Consider the following 19282-nt stretch of genomic DNA (forward strand, 5'->3'; position numbering starts at 1 on the left):
CAGCTCTGACCTTCGTTGTAGATACAAAATCTAGCCCAAAGTTGTTAACCTGTGGCCACTTTTTTAGCGCTAAATTGAAGAATTTTCAACTGTTTTTTTCAAATCCTTTGTTAAAAAGGCTCCAAATCTTGGAATATTGAATTATAGAAGAACGCGAAAATTCACAAATCTAATCACTTATGACTCTGAATATAACTTCACATGAAAAAGCAACATGTTTCGAAAATGCTTTGGTTGTATGTCATGTGCAAAGAAACCCAATCCAAATGGAAGTAACAGAGTTCCAGCAACAATCCCCTTGAACAACATCCTTCAAAATCAATCTCAGAACCAGAAGAAAGTTGGGAACAATAAAGGAAATGGGCCACGCAATTCCAACATTGACAAAGAAGGTAAGTTATTAGACAAAGTCTAATGCAACGTAAATATATGATGGAGCCTACATGGTTAGTACAATGTTAGTTGGTAATAGTTTTATAAAGAGATAAAAAGATCGTATTAAAAATATCAGGACATATAGACATCCTCTTATTTCATAATAAACAAGAAGCTTTTTTTATTTATTTTTAAATAAATCTTCAATGGCCTACTCTTCACGCCGTGTTTAAAAGGGGCATTTGGCCACATATGTTGTTCATTTTTTTGTTTCTGAGCATCAAAGCGAAACCTATGCATGCCGACACAACAGAAGTCTACAAAAGTAGAAGCGACAAAGCTTGGACACTGACGTACATGACACCAAAATAAGATGAGAAGTTAATGCATTTTGTATAATCACAACACATTCAGGAAAAAATTAGGGGTGAAAAAATTGACAGAAACAAAAATAGAAAAAATTATGTGTACAAAACACAGACAATTGCTGCATTGACCAGCCGTGCAGTAGTTCTACTCAGTGGCTTAGTAGCTGGAGTGTCCGTCTCCGAATCAGTAGGTATGGGTTCGACACCCTATCGTGTCATACTAACATTTTTTTTTAAATAATACTGAGTTTTATTCGTGTTTGACACTTAGCAAAAGAATAAATTCGAAGTAATAATGTAGGCCTACAAAGCTACACCTCTGTATAACTGCGCTGGTAGACCTACTAATTGCTTTGTAAAAAGCTGACAGCAAAGCATATCTGCGATAGATACAGCATTGAAATAAAGACACGCATTATAATGCTTGGTAAGAAAACACAGCTTTTGCTTGTATCTTGAAATCTAAAAATCGACGTTAAAAGTTGCGAAACGACAATAAGCCATATCTTATCTTATTGTTGGTTTTCATCAGGCCAATCACTGAAAGTGAAGTGTGGTTCAGGGCTTCTCAAACTGTGGGTCGCGACCCCAAATGGGGTCGTAATGAAATAGTTTAATTTAGTCTAGTGCCGGTAGGTTGTAGTCTTGCCATGATTTCAATTGACTGCAACCGTCGGTGTGAAATGTCTAACGATATAATATAACCAGTCGTAACAATTGATGCATTGTTACGCTATCATTGCTGTAACGTGCTGACCAAAAGTAACCTTACCGCTCGCATTATGATTTCAGAGTAGTCTAGCAACTAGTTTCTGAAGGAACCTAGATTAAAGTTTAAAGCAGTTACAATTAATTGACTATGGATCAGTGGTTAGGTTCCGTAGATTCATGTAGTAACAATGGAAGCACAAAGAAAACAATAGATAAGTCAGAAACTAACCCCGTTTTAATGTCATTAACGTGGATGTCCCCATAATGGGGTCGCATAGAAATATATTTTTCAAAATGGGGTCGCAGAACAAAAAAGTTTGAGAAGCCCTGGATACTATAAATTACTTCATGCTTAGAACATATCTATCTTCAATACTCATTGAAATGCAATAACCGTTTACTTTCAGTGGCATTTCCGAGATTCGTCGCAATGTACGACTACACAGCAAGAAATTACAACGATCTTAGTTTCAAAAAAGGAGAGGAGTTCTTTATTTTGAACTTGTGAGTAAAACCAAACTTTTGTTGCATCAACTTATCTTAGATACACACAGTTGTTACAAAGGCCGGTGATAAAAACGTAAGCTAAAAGACCTGACAAACATCCACTAAATCTGGCCCAGATCTTCTCTCAGGCAAATATACCGATCTAACTGGCAAACCGCTAGGTTGTTTGATGCTGCCAAACCTTTCTATTGCTGTATTGTTATTTTTGTGTTCTTTCTCTACTCGTATTTCAAAGGCAAATAATATAGACATCTCTTTCTCTGATGAAGATCTACAACAGATTAAGTGATTACCTGCAAATAGAGTAAAGGCGTCTCACAAATGAAGAACTAGTAATACCAACTCGTCAAAATTGATAAATAAAATCAACAATTTAAAAAAAAAAGTTGTTATCACACATTGTTGAAAACACAGCACAGGAGATTGGTGGCAGGCGCGATCAACCGTGACGAAACAAGAGGGGTATGTCCCAAGCAACTACGTTGGACCAATGGGAGGAATAGAATCACAAGAGTGAGAAGAACATTTGATATCCATTGTTTTAAAGATCATAATGACAAGTATCATGAAAATTAAAAAGAATCATTTCACAATAGGCTATAAAAGAAGAAGCATTGCAAGAATACGTTGCAGCAATCAACTTAATATCTTTGATGACATTCTAAATGCAAAATTTGTTTTTTGCAATAATTTAAACTAGCTTTCCAAAGTTTACAAAAATAATCTCATGCTGGTAATTTTGTAACATCGGGTCGGTCTTAATTTTTTTGAAAAACTAAGAAATTTCAATAAATTTTGAGAAGAAATTGACTCAGCTCAGCAGCAAGATGTTTGCATTGCAGTTGGTATTTTGGACAAATGGCTCGGATTGAATGTGAACGAAAACTCGGTAGATCAAATGTCCCACGAGGAACCTTTCTAATACGAGATAGTGAAAGCTCTCCAGGCACAGGTGAGCTATTGCCACACTCATGGGCCATGGCTTCACAGAACATGATGTAAATCGCTTCTTATCACCAATTTCCTGCTGTATCACCGGGTTATGTAAATTTCTTTGTTCAGCAGTTCTTTTTTTGAAAACAGCTGAGCTTAAATATAAAAAAAAGCCACATATTTTAACCAAAATGTATCTGACATAGCCCTAATCATTGCACTTCACAATTACCGTTAAGTTGACACTGTCTGCTTTGTAAAGCGCTGAGGAGCAACGCATTCTGCGATGGATACAGCGCTATATAAAAACTAACATTATTATTATTAAGTTAGATACCAAACTACCACAACAATTACGGCTTTAAAGTTCTGTGGCATGCTCCAGCCGCCATTAAGCAAGGCTTATCAGTAATGGGTATAATTGTAATTAATTTTTTTCAGGTTCCTATTCACTTTCTGTCACTGATGACGACCAAATGAGGGGAAAAGTCGTGAAACATTATCGCATCAGAAAGCTTGACAATGGCGGATATTACATCACAACAAGAGTACAATTCCATGACCTTTTCGAACTCGTAGCATATTACAAAAGTAAGAGTTCGAAACTTCTACCAAGTTCTGCAAAAAAGATGGTGAAATGTATTCACGAAAGAGGCAACATACCATCGCAGTAGCTTGCTAGAATAATGCAAGACAAACCAACACAGCTGTTTCAAGAGTAAAAATCTTTTGAGCTGTGCTATTTTAATCCAATCGTTATTTGCATCTTAATTTGAATTCAAACCACTATATAAACAAAAGCTGCTCCAAACAAAATCAGTATTTTGGCCCACTCTCCTTCAAATACCACAATAGTATTATCGGGATAACCACTTCATATTTTTCCCTCCAGACGCATTATCACGTATTTGCAATTTATTATACTTTGTTCAAAAGCAAGCGAATAGATAAGTTTGCTAATACCTTGTCCTATCTTCAAGAGATATTGCATTTATAGTTAGTGGCATGCTGATATTTCAACCATTGTTTACCATTATATGCTAATGATGTTTACACTTGCAGTAGACTTAAATGCAAAGTTGCATAATCTCATTTGCATGCAAGGTTCACAAGATGGATTATGCTGTAAACTTGGAAATCCGTCACCTAAGACCCCAGAAATGATAACCATGGGAAAAGACGTCTTTGAAATTGATCGAAAACAGCTGACGTTGCAAAAAAAATTAGGGTCGGGAATGTTTGGAGAAGTTTGGAAAGGTAGGCATCCGGGCTAAGGACTTTCATAGATTTATTATCCCAAATATCTTTTGTATAAATAATGAAATAATTGCTGATGTCTCTCAAACTGTGTTCCGATTTTTCGATGTTATTGAGGGCAAAAAGTTATACAAAGATCCTTCATTTAAGATACAACCGAACGATTAAACATAATAAGTAAACAAAATGTCGGTTCAGAAACTTGTTTAATTTATGGATAAAGCTTTCGCCACCATAGAGACGGCTTCTTCAGTATCTGGAGAAGAACAAGCTTCTTCACTCATCTTCTATTTTTTTTGTACTAAGTGTTTCATAAAACAGACAAATTGTGAAAGACACTGCATTCATCACTACCAGAGATGATCAACATGTCACAAATGGCGTTTGTAACAGTCTAAGCATAAAATACTTGTTAACGTCAAATATCCTAAAAACGAAACACTCGAGTGGTATCAATCTCTTGCAACATGACACTTAGCGTATTCTTACAAGAACAGTCGTGCTAGTTCCTTGTTTACACAAAGTTTCCAAACTCAACGTACTGCTTCATATAGTCGACGAACTCTACAAAATAAAGGGAGGAACATTAAGAAGTCCACCACCGTAATTGAACATTACGCACAGCACTGTCTCGTTATCAACCTTTGTAGCAGGTGATTACGTAATTTGCAGGTTCGCTGATAACCGAAAAGGCTAAAGCGTGACAGTCGTACGTATGTCCTGTGAGTAGCCTACGAGCCTACGTGTTCGAGCTTTACAGTGAAATGTAGTGTACCCAATCTTGGCTCTACGATTTAGACACAGAGTTCATTTGCCCCAGCTCAATAAGAGGGTAGCGGGGTCCCTGAATCGTAGGTTTTCTATTAACAGTTTGCTTCACCTTTAAGTGGGATGCGCAGACCTATTCAAATTAAACTATAATCGGTAAAGGTCTATTTATGCTTTTGTCACACGTTTACATTTCATGACGAGCTTCAAGCAATTTTTTGTTTGTTGTGTTAACAAAAAATACCACAAGCACACACAGCTGAGTAATGCAACCAGATTTAACATACTTGACGTAAATCATAAAAATACGTCAAACCTTGTAGCAGCACTTGGTCGAAGATGTTTATGGTAAACAAAATTACACCTACTTTTTAAGCGCCACCAAATAAAATAAACGAGATACATAGACTGCACAAAACCACCGTTCCGTCTGCAGCGTAATACAACGCTTATGGTGCTTTTAGTTTAATGCTGCATTTCCAAGCATTCATTTAATCCCAACCAAATTTGACCAGATCACTACCACATTTGGTAAAGATCTTCACCAGATTAAGTTGTCGCTTGGGTTTGTTTTGGCAAACAGAAATGTAATTAATATGTAGCTCATAAGCTCCATTAAAAAATGTTTTTCTAACGTTTCTGAAGTTTCTGTGATATACTATGTATAGGCTATAACTCACAAAGATCAACTTTTTGCAGGATTGTGGAACAAAAACACTGAAGTGGCTATCAAGACCCTAAAGCCAGGAACAATGTCCCCTGACGCCTTCCTCGCAGAAGCAGAAATTATGAAGAAGCTGAAACATGAAAAACTTTTACTTTTGCTGGCAGTGGTGAGAACGAACCAAATAATCTTAATAAAATAATAATAAAAGTATGTTACAATTTCATTGCGACAACACACAGTGCACTGCGATCACATGTGCGGCAAAAAAGCGGAATGGTCCGTTTCGGTGAGTCCGATTCGGTGAGCCCGATTCGGTGAGCCCGATTCGGTAAGTCCGATCCCTTAACGGGGGATATTTTCATTTTTTTTTAAATTATCGGGTACCGTAGCCTAATTATCATTGCCGTTTTAGGGTTAGGGGTTAAGGGTTAGAAACTCACCGAATCGGACTCACCGAATAGCAGCAGACCTGCAAAAGAGGCAGCAGAAAATAGCAAATAGACATGTAGCCATCAGGTCAGCTACTACAAACTAGTGTCCACGGTTACAATTAAATCATGTGTAAGCTTAATTGTTTTTTTGTACATTTAAAGTGTAAGTTTCACAACTCAATTTTATAATACTGCGTAATGTTGCTGCAGAATCTTGCATACTTTTACCTAATCCATAAAAACATAATCGCCGATTAAGCTTTTCCTACAATATAATATCGATATTTCTATATCTTGTAAATCTAACCACCCTTTCCACTGAACATACGACTATGACAGGTTTCAGAGGAACCAATATACATTGTAACAGAATACATGTGCCATGGATGTTTACTTGATTACCTTACTGATGGAGAAGGAAAAAATACGAGCCTTATGGACCACATCGACATCGCAGCTCAGGTAGGGCCTAATCGACTAGGTATAATATGATATAGGCTACTGCAATAATATAAACGAACGATGCATGTTGGTCATCATAAACGTCGTAATAATGTGTCTTAGTAGCAGTAGTAGTGTTTTTCTAGTGTTTTAGTATCATACAGTAGACTAATGCTCTTTCTGCAATGGCTTCAGTGAAAACAAAAAGCGCACCAAAATAAACATATAAATTACCTGGCTATGCGTGCTTATTAAACCTCATTTTTATAACTTACCACTTATATAACTCTTCTGCAATGCAACACTACTATCTTAGCATAATGTTTAAGAACATTGCAAGAAAAAAGAAACATTTGCCTTGCCACGATTCAAATTTTGTAGATGTTTTTCTTCTTACTATTGCATAACAATGTACAAAGAATGTAAAAAAATACTTCAGATTGCATCAGGCATGGCATACCTTGAACAGCACAAATACATTCACCGAGACTTGAGAGCGGCAAATATTCTTGTTGGCATGAATCAAGTCTGCAAAGTTGCAGATTTTGGATTAGCAAGAGTTATTGAGACAGTCTATAACCCAAAAGAAGGTAAGCAAAAAATATCAAGCTAAGGTACAAATGTAGATACACATGTGCTGCACAGTACATATACGTAGCCAGGAGAGTGTTGGCAAGGTTCTGTATATACTGTATACTGAAACAGTTGTCGAATGGTTGCTTTTATCAACTACCAATCTGGTTGGCAGTGTTCCGACCGGTGCCAAATGCTACACTTACATAGTTAGCCAAATATAACTTCTCACTGAATAAACAAGCTATAAAAGTAGACGTCATGGTAGAATGTTTATTCTATTAAATTACAAATCTTATAAAATTGTGAAATATTTTTATGCTTAAAACTATCACGTGAATGTGGTGGATACGTGATAAATATAATTCAGCAATTATCCAACAAGTTCATAAGGAAAACTCGCATTTTTCTGTTCTAAATCATCAACATCAACACATTTCGTATCATGCAGAAGATTAGCAAAGATTGTATTATTAGCAAAGAAAGATTAGCAAAGATGTTCATCTTTCTCCTCTAAAACAATGATTAACAAATTTTGCAGACTCTCAGTGATGTAAAGGGCTGCCAGTCAATCTAATTAGAAACTGCGTCAATCCCAACGTTTTTCTTCCTTTTGATTAAGTCTTGGGCATCTTTCAGCCATGTAACACTAATTGATTATTCAATAAATTTGGAAACGGACATTAAGAATACACAAAAATATAACATCAGCAAACAGACTCTAAAAGTATAAAATATATCAATAAAACAGGTTCAAAATTTCCCATCAAATGGACAGCACCGGAAGCTGCAACGTACGGTCACTTTACAATCAAATCAGATGTCTGGAGCTTTGGGATACTGCTCACAGAAGTAGTCACAAAAGGAAGAACGCCTTACCCTGGTATGGATATGGCACTGCTATTATCTGAACAGCTAACAAAACTTTTTATTTTGGCAAGTCTTTAGTGTTTTTGAGATGTAGTCCACGTAAGTATGTAATGCTGTATTTTTTTGTCCATTGCTTTATATTGTGGTGTTGCTGGAGAGAGATTTTGATACTTGTTATATTTTTTGTTTTACTTTGGTGATCAGTAATCACTAAATTTTAATATGTAATGGCCAATTCCCGATATCTTTAACTAATTCTTTTTAATTGCTGAGTGCCTGGATCTCCAGTCTGCACATAAAGTGTGTAATTAAATTTAATGTTATGGGCGTGATGGGTGAATACTTGTGATCATTTGTTGCCATCTTACTTAATTGGTACCATGGTTTAACCTATTACTACGCAAGACATACGGTAGTTCTGAGGGTTTTATTTACTCTATTATACAAGGCTATCAAAACAAACAAATTGACTTGAAATGGTAAAAAAGATAGATCATCTGCCCCAATCTACAACAAAAACTATGATTGCTCATATGCTCCAAAAATAGTTAAACTAAATAAAACATATCGAACATATAAAATCAAGCAACATTAAATAATTGCTATCAAACAGTAGCAATGATTGAACAAATTAAATTCAATCGCAACAAAATTTAGTTTTTTTTTGAGAAATGGGTTTTCAACACGAAACATGAAAATATTTAAAAAATACTTTCTCAAGGAATGATGAACCGAGAAGTTCTTGAAAAAGTTGAACTTGGATACAGAATGCCCAAACCTCCAACCCGTCACCCACAGCCACCTTGCCCGGACTCTCTCTATCAGCTCATGCTGCAATGTTGGTACAAAGAGGAAAAGCAGAGACCGACATTCGAATACATTAAGGTAAATACAATATTTTACGTTTAACTAATGCAAGAGTTCTCCTTACAACACCACCATCTCAATCGACAAGAATATCAATAGCCTTGTGTTTCAACAACATATCACAAAACTTAAGCAAAAGTGTCAGAAACTATCATAAACATAAAATCATAGAAAAATATCTTGTAGTAGTTTTGACTTAAACCATAATAGAAGCAAAATTGAGAGACATGATGTTGTGACAAAATAATTTCTAAATTAAGATTAAGTTTCATTGCAATTTCATGACTAAAATTTATGAGAACATGCACACTGCACAGTTTGCCAAAAACTAATTTGTAAATAGATAACAAGTAACTCTTTGTACATTCATTAACAGAAACCTAAAATGAAATTTTGAAAGATTTATTGCAACTGCAGTTATTTTATGACTTAGTGATAATATTATATTAAATAGTGCTTAATATACCAGATATACAAGAAAGACAATAGTCAATACCCAGTCAATACCAAACAACTGCAGTCACAGCAATAGCTTACTCACATTACATTCCGATGTTTTCTTCATTGCATGTTTGTATATCAGTTAAATGAATGAACAGCTTGGCAATTTGACCTTAAAGGGCTTAACTCCATTTTTTCAAATTTCTTTTTTGTGCTTTTTCAATGCCTTTTGATGTCTTCTAAATGATACCTAAAAAAAGGCCAAATGTTTTAAGCTTAAACATGAAAAATACCCCCTCAATATTTCTATAAATTTTAAGAAAGGTCCAACTCCAACAATTAAGTATATATCAACTTTTCAGTAGTTTTTCCACAGAATCTTCACCAAGTGATATTTTCAGGCATAATACTTCTTACCAGTACATCTAAGCATATAATCATCATTGAAATTCAACTACCAAAGCAAGTGACTAAAAATATAATTAAAACTCATTTATCTCAAAATCACTTTAGTTGGAATTGGGCCCTTCTTGAATCCAAGTACAGTATTCAATCATCTGGCTTCATCTGTATTGACTTGATACCAATTTTTGCCTAGGTGTTTTTGGAAGACTACTTCATTGCAACAGAAACAAGTTACCAAGAATCTGGTGAAGGAGCATTCTGACATTCCTTCAACAATTATATATAACAATTCTAAAAGAAGGAATATATTTTTTAACTCAGTTTTGTAAAATGACATTGCTTGCTTCTTAACATTTAAACTGTTGTACCAGAAGTTGTGGAAATTTTGGTACAGATAGATATAAAAAAAATAAAAACTTATTGTATTGTAATGCACATTTTAACTTTTTGTATTTGCAGTATTTTTGAATATTTCTGAGTGGTTTCACGCTACAGTCAAATCAGTTTTTCTATAAGGATGTTGGGAGCTGGTTATAAATGCTATGATGTGAATATACGTCAAAGATTGGAATCGACCAACACATATAGGGTGAAATGTATGAACACTATGAACAGTAAAGTAGTTTCCCCCTATGTGTTTGGTCAATTCTAATGGATGACGTCATGGTACGGTACTTTTTAACAAGGGCAGAGACTTGTATACCAGCTCTGGATGTTGTTTACTGAATAACACAATGCAAAAAAAAAATCCTATTCAATTGTAAATGGTCATAATCAACAGCACGTAAAAGAGTACAATCACACATAATATGAAGTGAATTAAGTTGGAAATGTATTTTATGTTAAATATTTTTTCTCATATTTTGAAATTGTAGAACAATAATATCAAAATGTATTTAGAATGTTGGAAATTTCGCATTGATACGAATTTTGATATTTTACTGAAAAATAATACACTTTTTATCAAAAAAGTAGCACTATTAATTATACCATTTTAGGCATATAGTAATAATGTATGTTCTATATAGTGATTTATGCATCACAGATCTGTTTTGCTCTCAGAATTTTACAAAGCAAACAGTTTCAGCACAGCAGAACGCAGTGTTATCCTGAATCCATTCCTTTGCTGACTATCAAGCTGGAATAAAATTTAGTATTTGCTGTACCATTTTTAAAAAAGTGTTTGGTATGACCCAACAAGGCATTGAACCCATGCCTACTGATTCACACTATAATTAGCCTACTAAAACACATAAGGCGATATATAAAGAAATGCTCATTTAAGTAATTAAATATTAACAAAATCATTAATTGTTTGATCGACTTGTTTTGTATATAGCCTACTAATGCATGAAAATTCAAACTATAGATTGAGAAACAATACGGTAACTATATAAGTTAACAAAAAAGGTACAGTCAAACAGAGGTCCTATACAAACTCACATGTAAATGCTCCAGATGAGTTATAATAGTCTTAGTCTACATTAAGTTGGTGTAGAAAGCGGCAAGTAATGGGGCTATTTAAAACAATTTTTGTTCATTGTTACAAAGTCAATGAAAGAACAACTCATGCCCAAGTGACCGGAGAAAACTATGACCATATGCCCAAAGGTTGTGTCTACCATATATGGTAACCTCTGTTGAAAAAACAACAACATTGTTTTATAGTAATAGTTTCTTTTATTTATGTGCCTGTCAGTTCAAATTTTGTGAAATCAGTAACCTATTTGTTTTTTTGTTTTTTTAAAGTATATTCAGTGAAACCATTTTAAAGAATTATGGAGCAACTTTGCAACCAAACGCACTCGTGACTCAATGAAGATTCTGTTAATTTCTCAAGCCTCAACCAACTCATCAATAACGCACAATTGCATCACTTTGTTTGTGATCATCATCATCAAAAAAATAACAAAACTTGAAAAATTGGCATTTAAAATGGTATTTACCTAGGGGAATTCCCTTGCACACGAACTTAAACTTAACTCAAAATGAAAATCTTTTTCTAAAGGAATAGTATTCAGAAAACAATATCTTTAATTTGCACAGTTACGGCACAAAATCGGGGACACAAAATATAACCACTTACGGTATCATAACTTCAGGGTTAAAAGTTGAGCTGCAGTGGACAAGCTGAGCAGCCACTCCCACAAGAAAATAAAGGCAATAAACGCACCAATGAAGCGAAAGCCAAAGTGGTAGTTACTACTGCAAAAACGAAGCAAACGAAAAATGAAAAAATACTTCATACAAAAAAGAAAGTGGTAGACCTACACTAGTGATCACTTTGAGCAATTTAACTAATTATTCTCTCATTGAGAAACCTTTTTATTGGAAACGTATTTCTGAACCTTTCTACCCTTGTAGAGCTTGTAAATCACTGACGCACAGGCCGGTAATATAGAAAATTAATGAAATGAAGTTTTCGCTTGTTGACCAGTTGTTGCCGATGAATTTTTATTTTCTCTACTTGACGGTGAGTACCATAAATGAAAAGTTATTCTCAAATTCCGCTGCCCAATCGTAGCTACACACCGAAAGCTGTAGGGGAGAGTGGGGAGGTTTGAGCCACTGGGAGGTTTGAACCATGGCTGTTATTGCGGATACCCTAAAAGTAGAAAAGACGTAACTATGTCTGTAGACAGAGGAAGTAAAGTGATTCCAAAGCATGTCTACGTTAGAGCGATAGCAGCAGCGATTTTAGCGCAAGCAGGTTAGAACTTGTTTTCCTTGCAAAAAGTAAATTTTAGGAATTTCAGTTTGTAGCTGCATGCCATCTTCGCTGTTTTACTTAGGCAATAGTTAATACTACCATGAGTAGTCCTATCTAAAAGGTGTTTAATGATGCTGGCAAATGCTCTGTAAGTGAAAGATTTAATAGCTGATTAGACAAGTTTCTTAAAATGGTGGCAACAGGGAGGTTTGAACCAGTTGATTCGGGAGGTTTGAACCGGTGGCTCAAACCTCCCAGAAGAAAATAAGTTTTAGTAGCTTCTTCTGAAATAGTTTGCGGTCTGTAGTAGTCAATGTATTGTAAGTCTAGTGCTTTAGTATGCATTTGGCTACTTATAAATAGGCTATACAGTCTATGTTAACTGTAGTAATATTGCGAATTGCTTACACAGGGTATTCCTATTGGCCACAGTAAATTACAAGCATTAGTTGAATTTAAGTTTTTATTTCCATCACTATGCCTCGCAAACATGTTAGAACTACAAGCCACGCATCAGCCACTCGTGAGGAGATGTTGCTTGCTTTGGAGGAAATAAAGAATGGAATGTCGATCAGAGAAGTTGCCAAAAGAAGACATATTAACAGGACCACTTTAGGTCGCTATTACAAAGAGTGCAATCGTCCTGGATCTGATAATGGTAGACTCTCAGAAAACATTGGCTATAATAGAACGAAGGTAAAAAGTCTGGTGTTTCCTTGGGAGTTGGAAAGTCTGCTCGCACAGCACATAAAAGACCTGGACGATAGATTTCACGGACTCACACGCACCAAATGCCGTGAGTTGGCTTTCAGTTTGGCTGACAAGAACAACATTCAGATGCCAAGTAACTGGGTGGTTTCTAAGATGGCAGGTTTGTTTTATTTTAAGCCTATGTTGTTTAAAAATTGAATGAGACTGTTCACCAGGCATTTAATTCAATAACATGATACGCTCTTCTGGTGTAAAATAAGCAAAACTATCACAAGGTGTTTTTAGTGATAATCTGCATTTATTTTCCGACGTTTCGTTAATCAGACACGATTAACTTGTTTATTAATTCTGTGTGGAAAATTGTGTACGGTAGCACATTGTAGATCACATTGGTTTGTTTTTTCGACATTACTCAACACACACCACCTCTCAATTCTTTCCCATAAACTTTTGCAGGAATTGACTGGTTTGAAGGTTTCAAGGAGAGACACCATCTGACATGTCGTAAACCAGAAGCGACGTCTTTAGGAAGAGCGACAGCTTTCAACAAAACAACTGTTGGGGAGTTTTTCGACAACCTTGGAAGAGTTATGGACAGGTCTCGTAACAATAGCCTAACATTGCTTTGTACTTAGCAATTCTTATGATCTGAAAAAGGCTTCATTGTATCGTTTTGTGTTTTAGGTACAACTTTGCTGCAAGTAGAATATACAACCTTGATGAAACAGGTGTCACAACCGTGCAAAGACCAAATCATATCGTGACAACGAAAGGAAAAAAACAAGTTGGTTCTGTGACATCTGCAGAGAGAGGAGAACTTGTAACAGTTGTATGTGCTGTCAGTGCTTCAGGTGTTGCCATTCCCCCCATGTTTATCTTTCCAAGAGTAAGATATAAGGAGGAATTTGTTAGACATGGACCAGCAGAATCCATTGGAGAAGGTACCAAATCTGGGTGGATTAACGAAGAAAAATTTTTGGTCTACTTGAAACATTTTGTGAAGCATAGTGGTTGTTCCCCCTCTCAACCTGTCCTCTTAATTCTCGACAACCATGAGTCTCACGTTTCTTGGGAGGCTGTGGAGTTTGCTGATAAAAGTGGCATTGAATTGCTGACTTTGCCTCCTCACACTTCTCACAAACTTCAACCGCTTGATAAATCAGTGTTTGGGCCATTTAAAGGCTATTACAACCAGGCTGTAGATGGATGGATGCGAACCTACAACAACAAAACTTTTCGGATTTATGACATTCCACAATGCGTTAAGGAGGCTTTTTTAAACGCTATGACGCCAAGGAACATCACTTCTGGCTTTGCCTCTACAGGAATATATCCTTTTAACAAAAGTATATTCACAGACACAGATTTTGCCCCATCACTTCTGAGTGATAGACCAAATCCCCAAACAAGTACCTCCCATCAACCTGAAGTGAATGAAGCTAATGTTATGGCCGCAGTTCCCAACACTATTGCTAACCGATCAACTGATAATGCTTATTTCTTTGAAGGTGCGACACATTTACCCGTATCTTCATTGCAAGATCTCGAGGAATATCACGCCTCAGAAAGCTTCATACCACCCAACGAAGTTATTCCATTACCATCAAGCAAAACCCCAAGAGTTCAACGCAAAAGGAAACGAGTAAAAAGTCGGGTTCTCACAGAGACTCCAGAAAAACAGGCAATAAAAATTCAGCACGAAGAAAGACGTGCAAAGCAGGAAAAATTGCTCAGAAGAAAACAAAAAATTATTAGACCAAAGCCAAAGAAACCCCCCACAAAACGTGTGCTAGCTCTTAATGAAAGCTCAAGTTCTGATGAGGATGATGCAGTTCCTTTGGACGATATGTCAGACACAGCATCAGAGAGTGGAAGTAGTGTAAATGAAGAGCAAAATCCCAAAGAACTTGCTGTAGGAGATTTTGTTGTTGTTAAATTTAATACCAAAGAGAACACACGTCATTACATTGGCAAGATAGATGACGTGGGCACAATCGACGAGGAGCCTGAAGCTCGCTTCTTGCAAAAGGTTCCATCTACAAATAAGAGTGGAAAGCCATCATTTACATTCAAAGAAAATGATGAAGGGTCTTTTCCACGAAGCGACATAGTAAAAGTTTTACCCAATCCACAAAAAGCGGGAGGAACTGCAAGAAGGGAGAGCCATTTTATATTCAATTGTTGCCTGAAAGAGTTCAATTTGGAATGATAACATATTGATGTTGACAATGCTTAATTACTCTTACGAGACAGTTGATTGACAGTTACTGGTCGTTGTTTGTGTTGCATGTTTTTTATTATTTTTGTACTTATACCGCTGTAAATGTTTGAGACATCTTTTTCATTGATTATTTGTGAAACAATGTGTATTTATCCAACTTTGAAAAGGTGGGTTAAATTACCCCAGTGTGGTTCAAATCACCCTTTTGAGTGGTTCAAATCACCCCAACCCAAGGGTGATTTGAACCACTTGAGAACTTTCTGAAAATACTTTATATTTTTCGTTGTAATAAATTTCATTTGCAAATTCACTTTGGGCTTGCTCAAGTACATCCTAGACTTGGATGTCATGCAAAAAAATTGCTGAAAAATTGAATCCTGAAGCAGACATTAGGAATATTGAGAAAAGTGGTTCAAACCACTCCACCCTCCCCTACGGTAGCCAGCCTACGTAGTAAATAAAAAATAATTGTGTGTTGGCCAGCCACAGTCACAAAGCAAAAAATGGCAATGCGAAAGTCTTGATTCGAAGATGCAAAGGCCTACTAATAGTAGAATTCGCCTATAGCGACTTTGGCTATAGTGACACTTCGCCTATGGTGACACCTGTTGCAAAGTCCCATTTGCATACGCAACAGTTTGAGTAGAATTGGGCTATAGTGACACTTCGGTTATGGTGACACTTTTTCCGCGTTCCCTGCAGGTGTCACATAGGCGAATTCTACTGTAGTTGATTAGGGGATCGTAGCAGAAAGATCTACTCACCCGAGACTTGCAATATCAAACATTGCACCGCAGTTTGATAAAAATATGCATTGAGCAACAAGCTCATTGCTCACATTAAATGCTTTCAGTAGCCTACGGTATTTTGCATTTTGACATGATTTTATAATAGCCTACCATTTTAATAGCCTATAACATGAACCTTGCAAAATGTTGAATTCATTACCGCGCCGCGAGTTTTGATAAGTTTTTAAAGGGCGCCTTGAACAAAAAAGGTTAGGAACCGCTGCTCTACAATAAATCAACTGGCTCAATGAGCAATAGGCTATGTGTTTCCGTCGGAATTGCAATAGGCCTAGGTAGGGACGGTAGCCTACATTACGGGACGCGCAACTCCGTTGTTCCTTCAACATTAGAAGGGTCAATTGCCAATTTGACATTTTTTTTACGCTTTACTGCAGGCTTGATGATGAACTGTTTTATTTTGATCAACGACGCACGAGTACAAAATAATTGACACGGCGAGAAGAACACAATAAACATAGCCAGGTCAGAGACTTTAAAGAACCGGCCTGCCACGCCCCGTGGAGGCGGGGAGCGGCGTGATTATGGGGTGACGATGCATCCGGAAGGGAAGTCCACCAGCTTAGGTCGCGGGGGCCAGGCTGGGGAGTCTATGTACCTGTGGAAGCAGGCGCGGATCTAGGAGTTTTTTTCGGGGGGGGCCAGAAAATTTGAAAATCAATTAAACAGAAAGAAAAAGATAAAACAGATGTGAAAAATGATACTACGACTGTAGCGTAGCCAGGAATTTTGAAAAGGGGGGTTTTGATGGCCGGCGGGCGAAGCCCGTCGGCGTCTTCGCCAAAGACGACACCTAGCGGAGGGGGGTCTGGGGGGCAGCCCCCAGAAATTTTTGAAAAATTACTTTGAGTTTGGTGCATTCTGAGAGCATTTTCAACAAAAATGTGGGTATAAATATTCCTGTAAAATGGTGCTGTCTGGTGGCATAGCAAAAGGATAAGATCATGTTTTCTTCGGATTTTTCGGTAATAAACCTAAGTCTTTATGTTTTCTTGTTGCTAATTCTTGGCTGAAATATTTGAATGTTTAGTATTGGCAAAACTCGCTCTTTCAATGCAGTTTCGTTTAAAATTAGGAAAACTTTGTTTTAGAGACATAGAGACTGAAAGCACCATTCTCAATATCGTGATGTCACACGCGTGCCAAAGGGGGGTTGTAACCCCCCTCCCCTTGGCTACGCCACTATACTACGACATATACGATATGCCATAAAATAAAATAGACATTAAAAGAAACAGCCATTTCATCAATTGTAAATGTTTGAAAAAGTACATTTTGTTTGAATAAAAATAATTGCTAAGCATGCAAAGTAAACTTGAAATCTGGTTTAAAATCCTGTATGCAGTGTCCATGACCAATTGGATGTTTGTATGTTTGCAAGCATAGACGGCAATTGATTGAAATTATAATGAAGGCTAAAAACTATAAAACAGCCATTCAAGGTTTCAGATTGTTTCAACTGACGTCATTTGGTTCAGCATTGGTTTCAGCTGAGTCAGCTCCAACAAATGTTGCTATTAAAATGCATTTACAGTTGTATAACGGAATAAAGGAGTCTGATCGATGGATGATTTCAACCATAATTATACCGTAACAAACAAAAAATTACCTCCCCCCCCAGATAAGTTAAGTCCGCCGTGGGACTAATATCAGCTGTTTAGACGTACATCAAACGATTTGATGCGGATACATAGAATTTCAACAATAATTCCTCACAACATTTCGGGGGGGGCCCGGGCCCCCTGGGCCCCCCCCATAAATCCGCGCCTGTGTGGAAGGAAAGTGTGGTGTGTGGATCGAGAATTTTGTGCGACTCGTCCGCAAAAGTTAGAATGGCGGAACGGGCCAGGGAGACGGGCTTAGCTTTCTGCAAACGCAAAAAGGTCAGCTCACGACGGGCCGGGCGACAGAAGTTTTATAAGGCCAGGCAGCGCCCACGTCTCCATCACGTGACCGTAACACAGGTACGTTTGACTCCTATACCCGGTCTGCCCGTAGGCAGAGCGGATAAACTTTGGGGTCTCCCACGAGGAAGAGAAGCTTAGCTACAAGGACGATTTGAATACTCGTGGGAGACGAAAATTATATAAAATCTGGAGCAAAGGCTCAATTAATTGGTGTAAAAAAAAGAAGGTATGTGGGAATATATTGTATGCTTTACTTACTGGAAAAGTGTTGACGTTGAACCAACGAGCACGGATGTGCACTGGCCAGACGTTAAGGCAGGTTCGCCCAGATAGGTCGGGGGGACTAGCGATCGAAGCGTAGATATGACTAGGCTACGTTACCAGGAAAAATATAGAATAGTGGGATGAAACTTTGGAGGTTGCATCGAGTTGATCGGGAAATCATGTTTATCGATGAGTTAAAAGCAACGCGAGGTTGATCCGAGCGGGAAAGAGCAGCATATCAGGAGAAGGTAGCCTATAGTGTGTGATATTTTAAAATATTGAAATATGAAAATACAGATCCAGTGTTGTTAATGATATTACGTCATTGATAGATGATATGAGTCCATTCACGATATGCAATATATACTTAATTCATATATTGCTATTTTATTTTATTGATGATGATTGTATTCTTCATTGAGCTGCATCATGCTGATGAAACGACAATTGTTTACAGGTAAATTGATAATAAAACAATGGATTTAACATACTATGACGTCACATAATTACTGGCGGGTTTTGAGGTGGTTTGCTGTCTTGCGCGATCGGATGCTTACTGCAGAGCTTCTGCTGTTGGGGAATTGAGCTTCTGATCGCTGGAATCGTCTTTTCTATGACGTAGCCCCTCCACGAGTGAGCCGGCGTTCTAAGCTATCCAGACACGGAGGGAACCTTCGATTGAGAGGGAGGCCACTTTTCTAGCCACCTCTGCTACCCCACGAGCAGGAACACCCAAAGTCGCCAAAGCCCGAGAGCTCAACGGAGCATAGCTCCCGAGGGAGCCTACGACGAACGGAAGTGACAGGACGTCCCTGCAAGGGCGCTTCCTGTCTTCCTTTATGTTTACACATAACTCGCCGTACTTGTCGTGTTTCCTGTCGGCGGCTTTTCGAAGGGAATCCGCGCCGTAGTCGAACGGGCAAGTGACGTCACATACAACCGTGACACCGTCAGGGCGTTGCAGGACAATGTCAGGGCGCAGATCAGCATCGCCCGCTTCCACGTGTTGTGGAACCGTAGGGGAGATGTGGGACCAATGAAACAAAATG

The 19282-nt window shown here is 37.4% G+C and overlaps 2 protein-coding genes across 2 annotated transcripts; both read left to right on the forward strand.

Annotated features, from left to right (window-relative positions):
* Window positions 1–214: 214 nt before the first annotated feature.
* Window positions 215–9941, forward strand: LOC145785271 (tyrosine-protein kinase fyna-like). Its single transcript, XM_082596948.1, has 12 exons — window positions 215–392; window positions 1862–1958; window positions 2376–2474; window positions 2804–2913; window positions 3336–3485; window positions 3999–4151; window positions 5619–5752; window positions 6357–6479; window positions 6898–7048; window positions 7783–7914; window positions 8623–8786; window positions 9808–9941. The coding sequence occupies exons 1-12, from the start codon at window positions 215–217 to the stop codon at window positions 9874–9876; spliced, it is 1560 nt and encodes a 519-aa protein (XP_082453074.1). The 3' UTR covers window positions 9877–9941.
* Window positions 9942–12485: 2544 nt separating this feature from the next.
* LOC145785540 (uncharacterized) lies at window positions 12486–15572 on the forward strand. The gene is made up of 3 exons (XM_082597199.1): window positions 12486–13195; window positions 13492–13633; window positions 13720–15572. The coding sequence occupies exons 1-3, from the start codon at window positions 12802–12804 to the stop codon at window positions 15242–15244; spliced, it is 2061 nt and encodes a 686-aa protein (XP_082453325.1). The 5' UTR covers window positions 12486–12801; the 3' UTR covers window positions 15245–15572.
* The last annotated feature ends 3710 nt before the right edge of the window (window positions 15573–19282 follow it).

The sequence above is a fragment of the Aplidium turbinatum genome, chromosome 16 (genome assembly GCF_918807975.1).
Source record: "Aplidium turbinatum chromosome 16, kaAplTurb1.1, whole genome shotgun sequence".
Classification (NCBI taxonomy): Eukaryota; Metazoa; Chordata; class Ascidiacea; order Aplousobranchia; family Polyclinidae; genus Aplidium; species Aplidium turbinatum.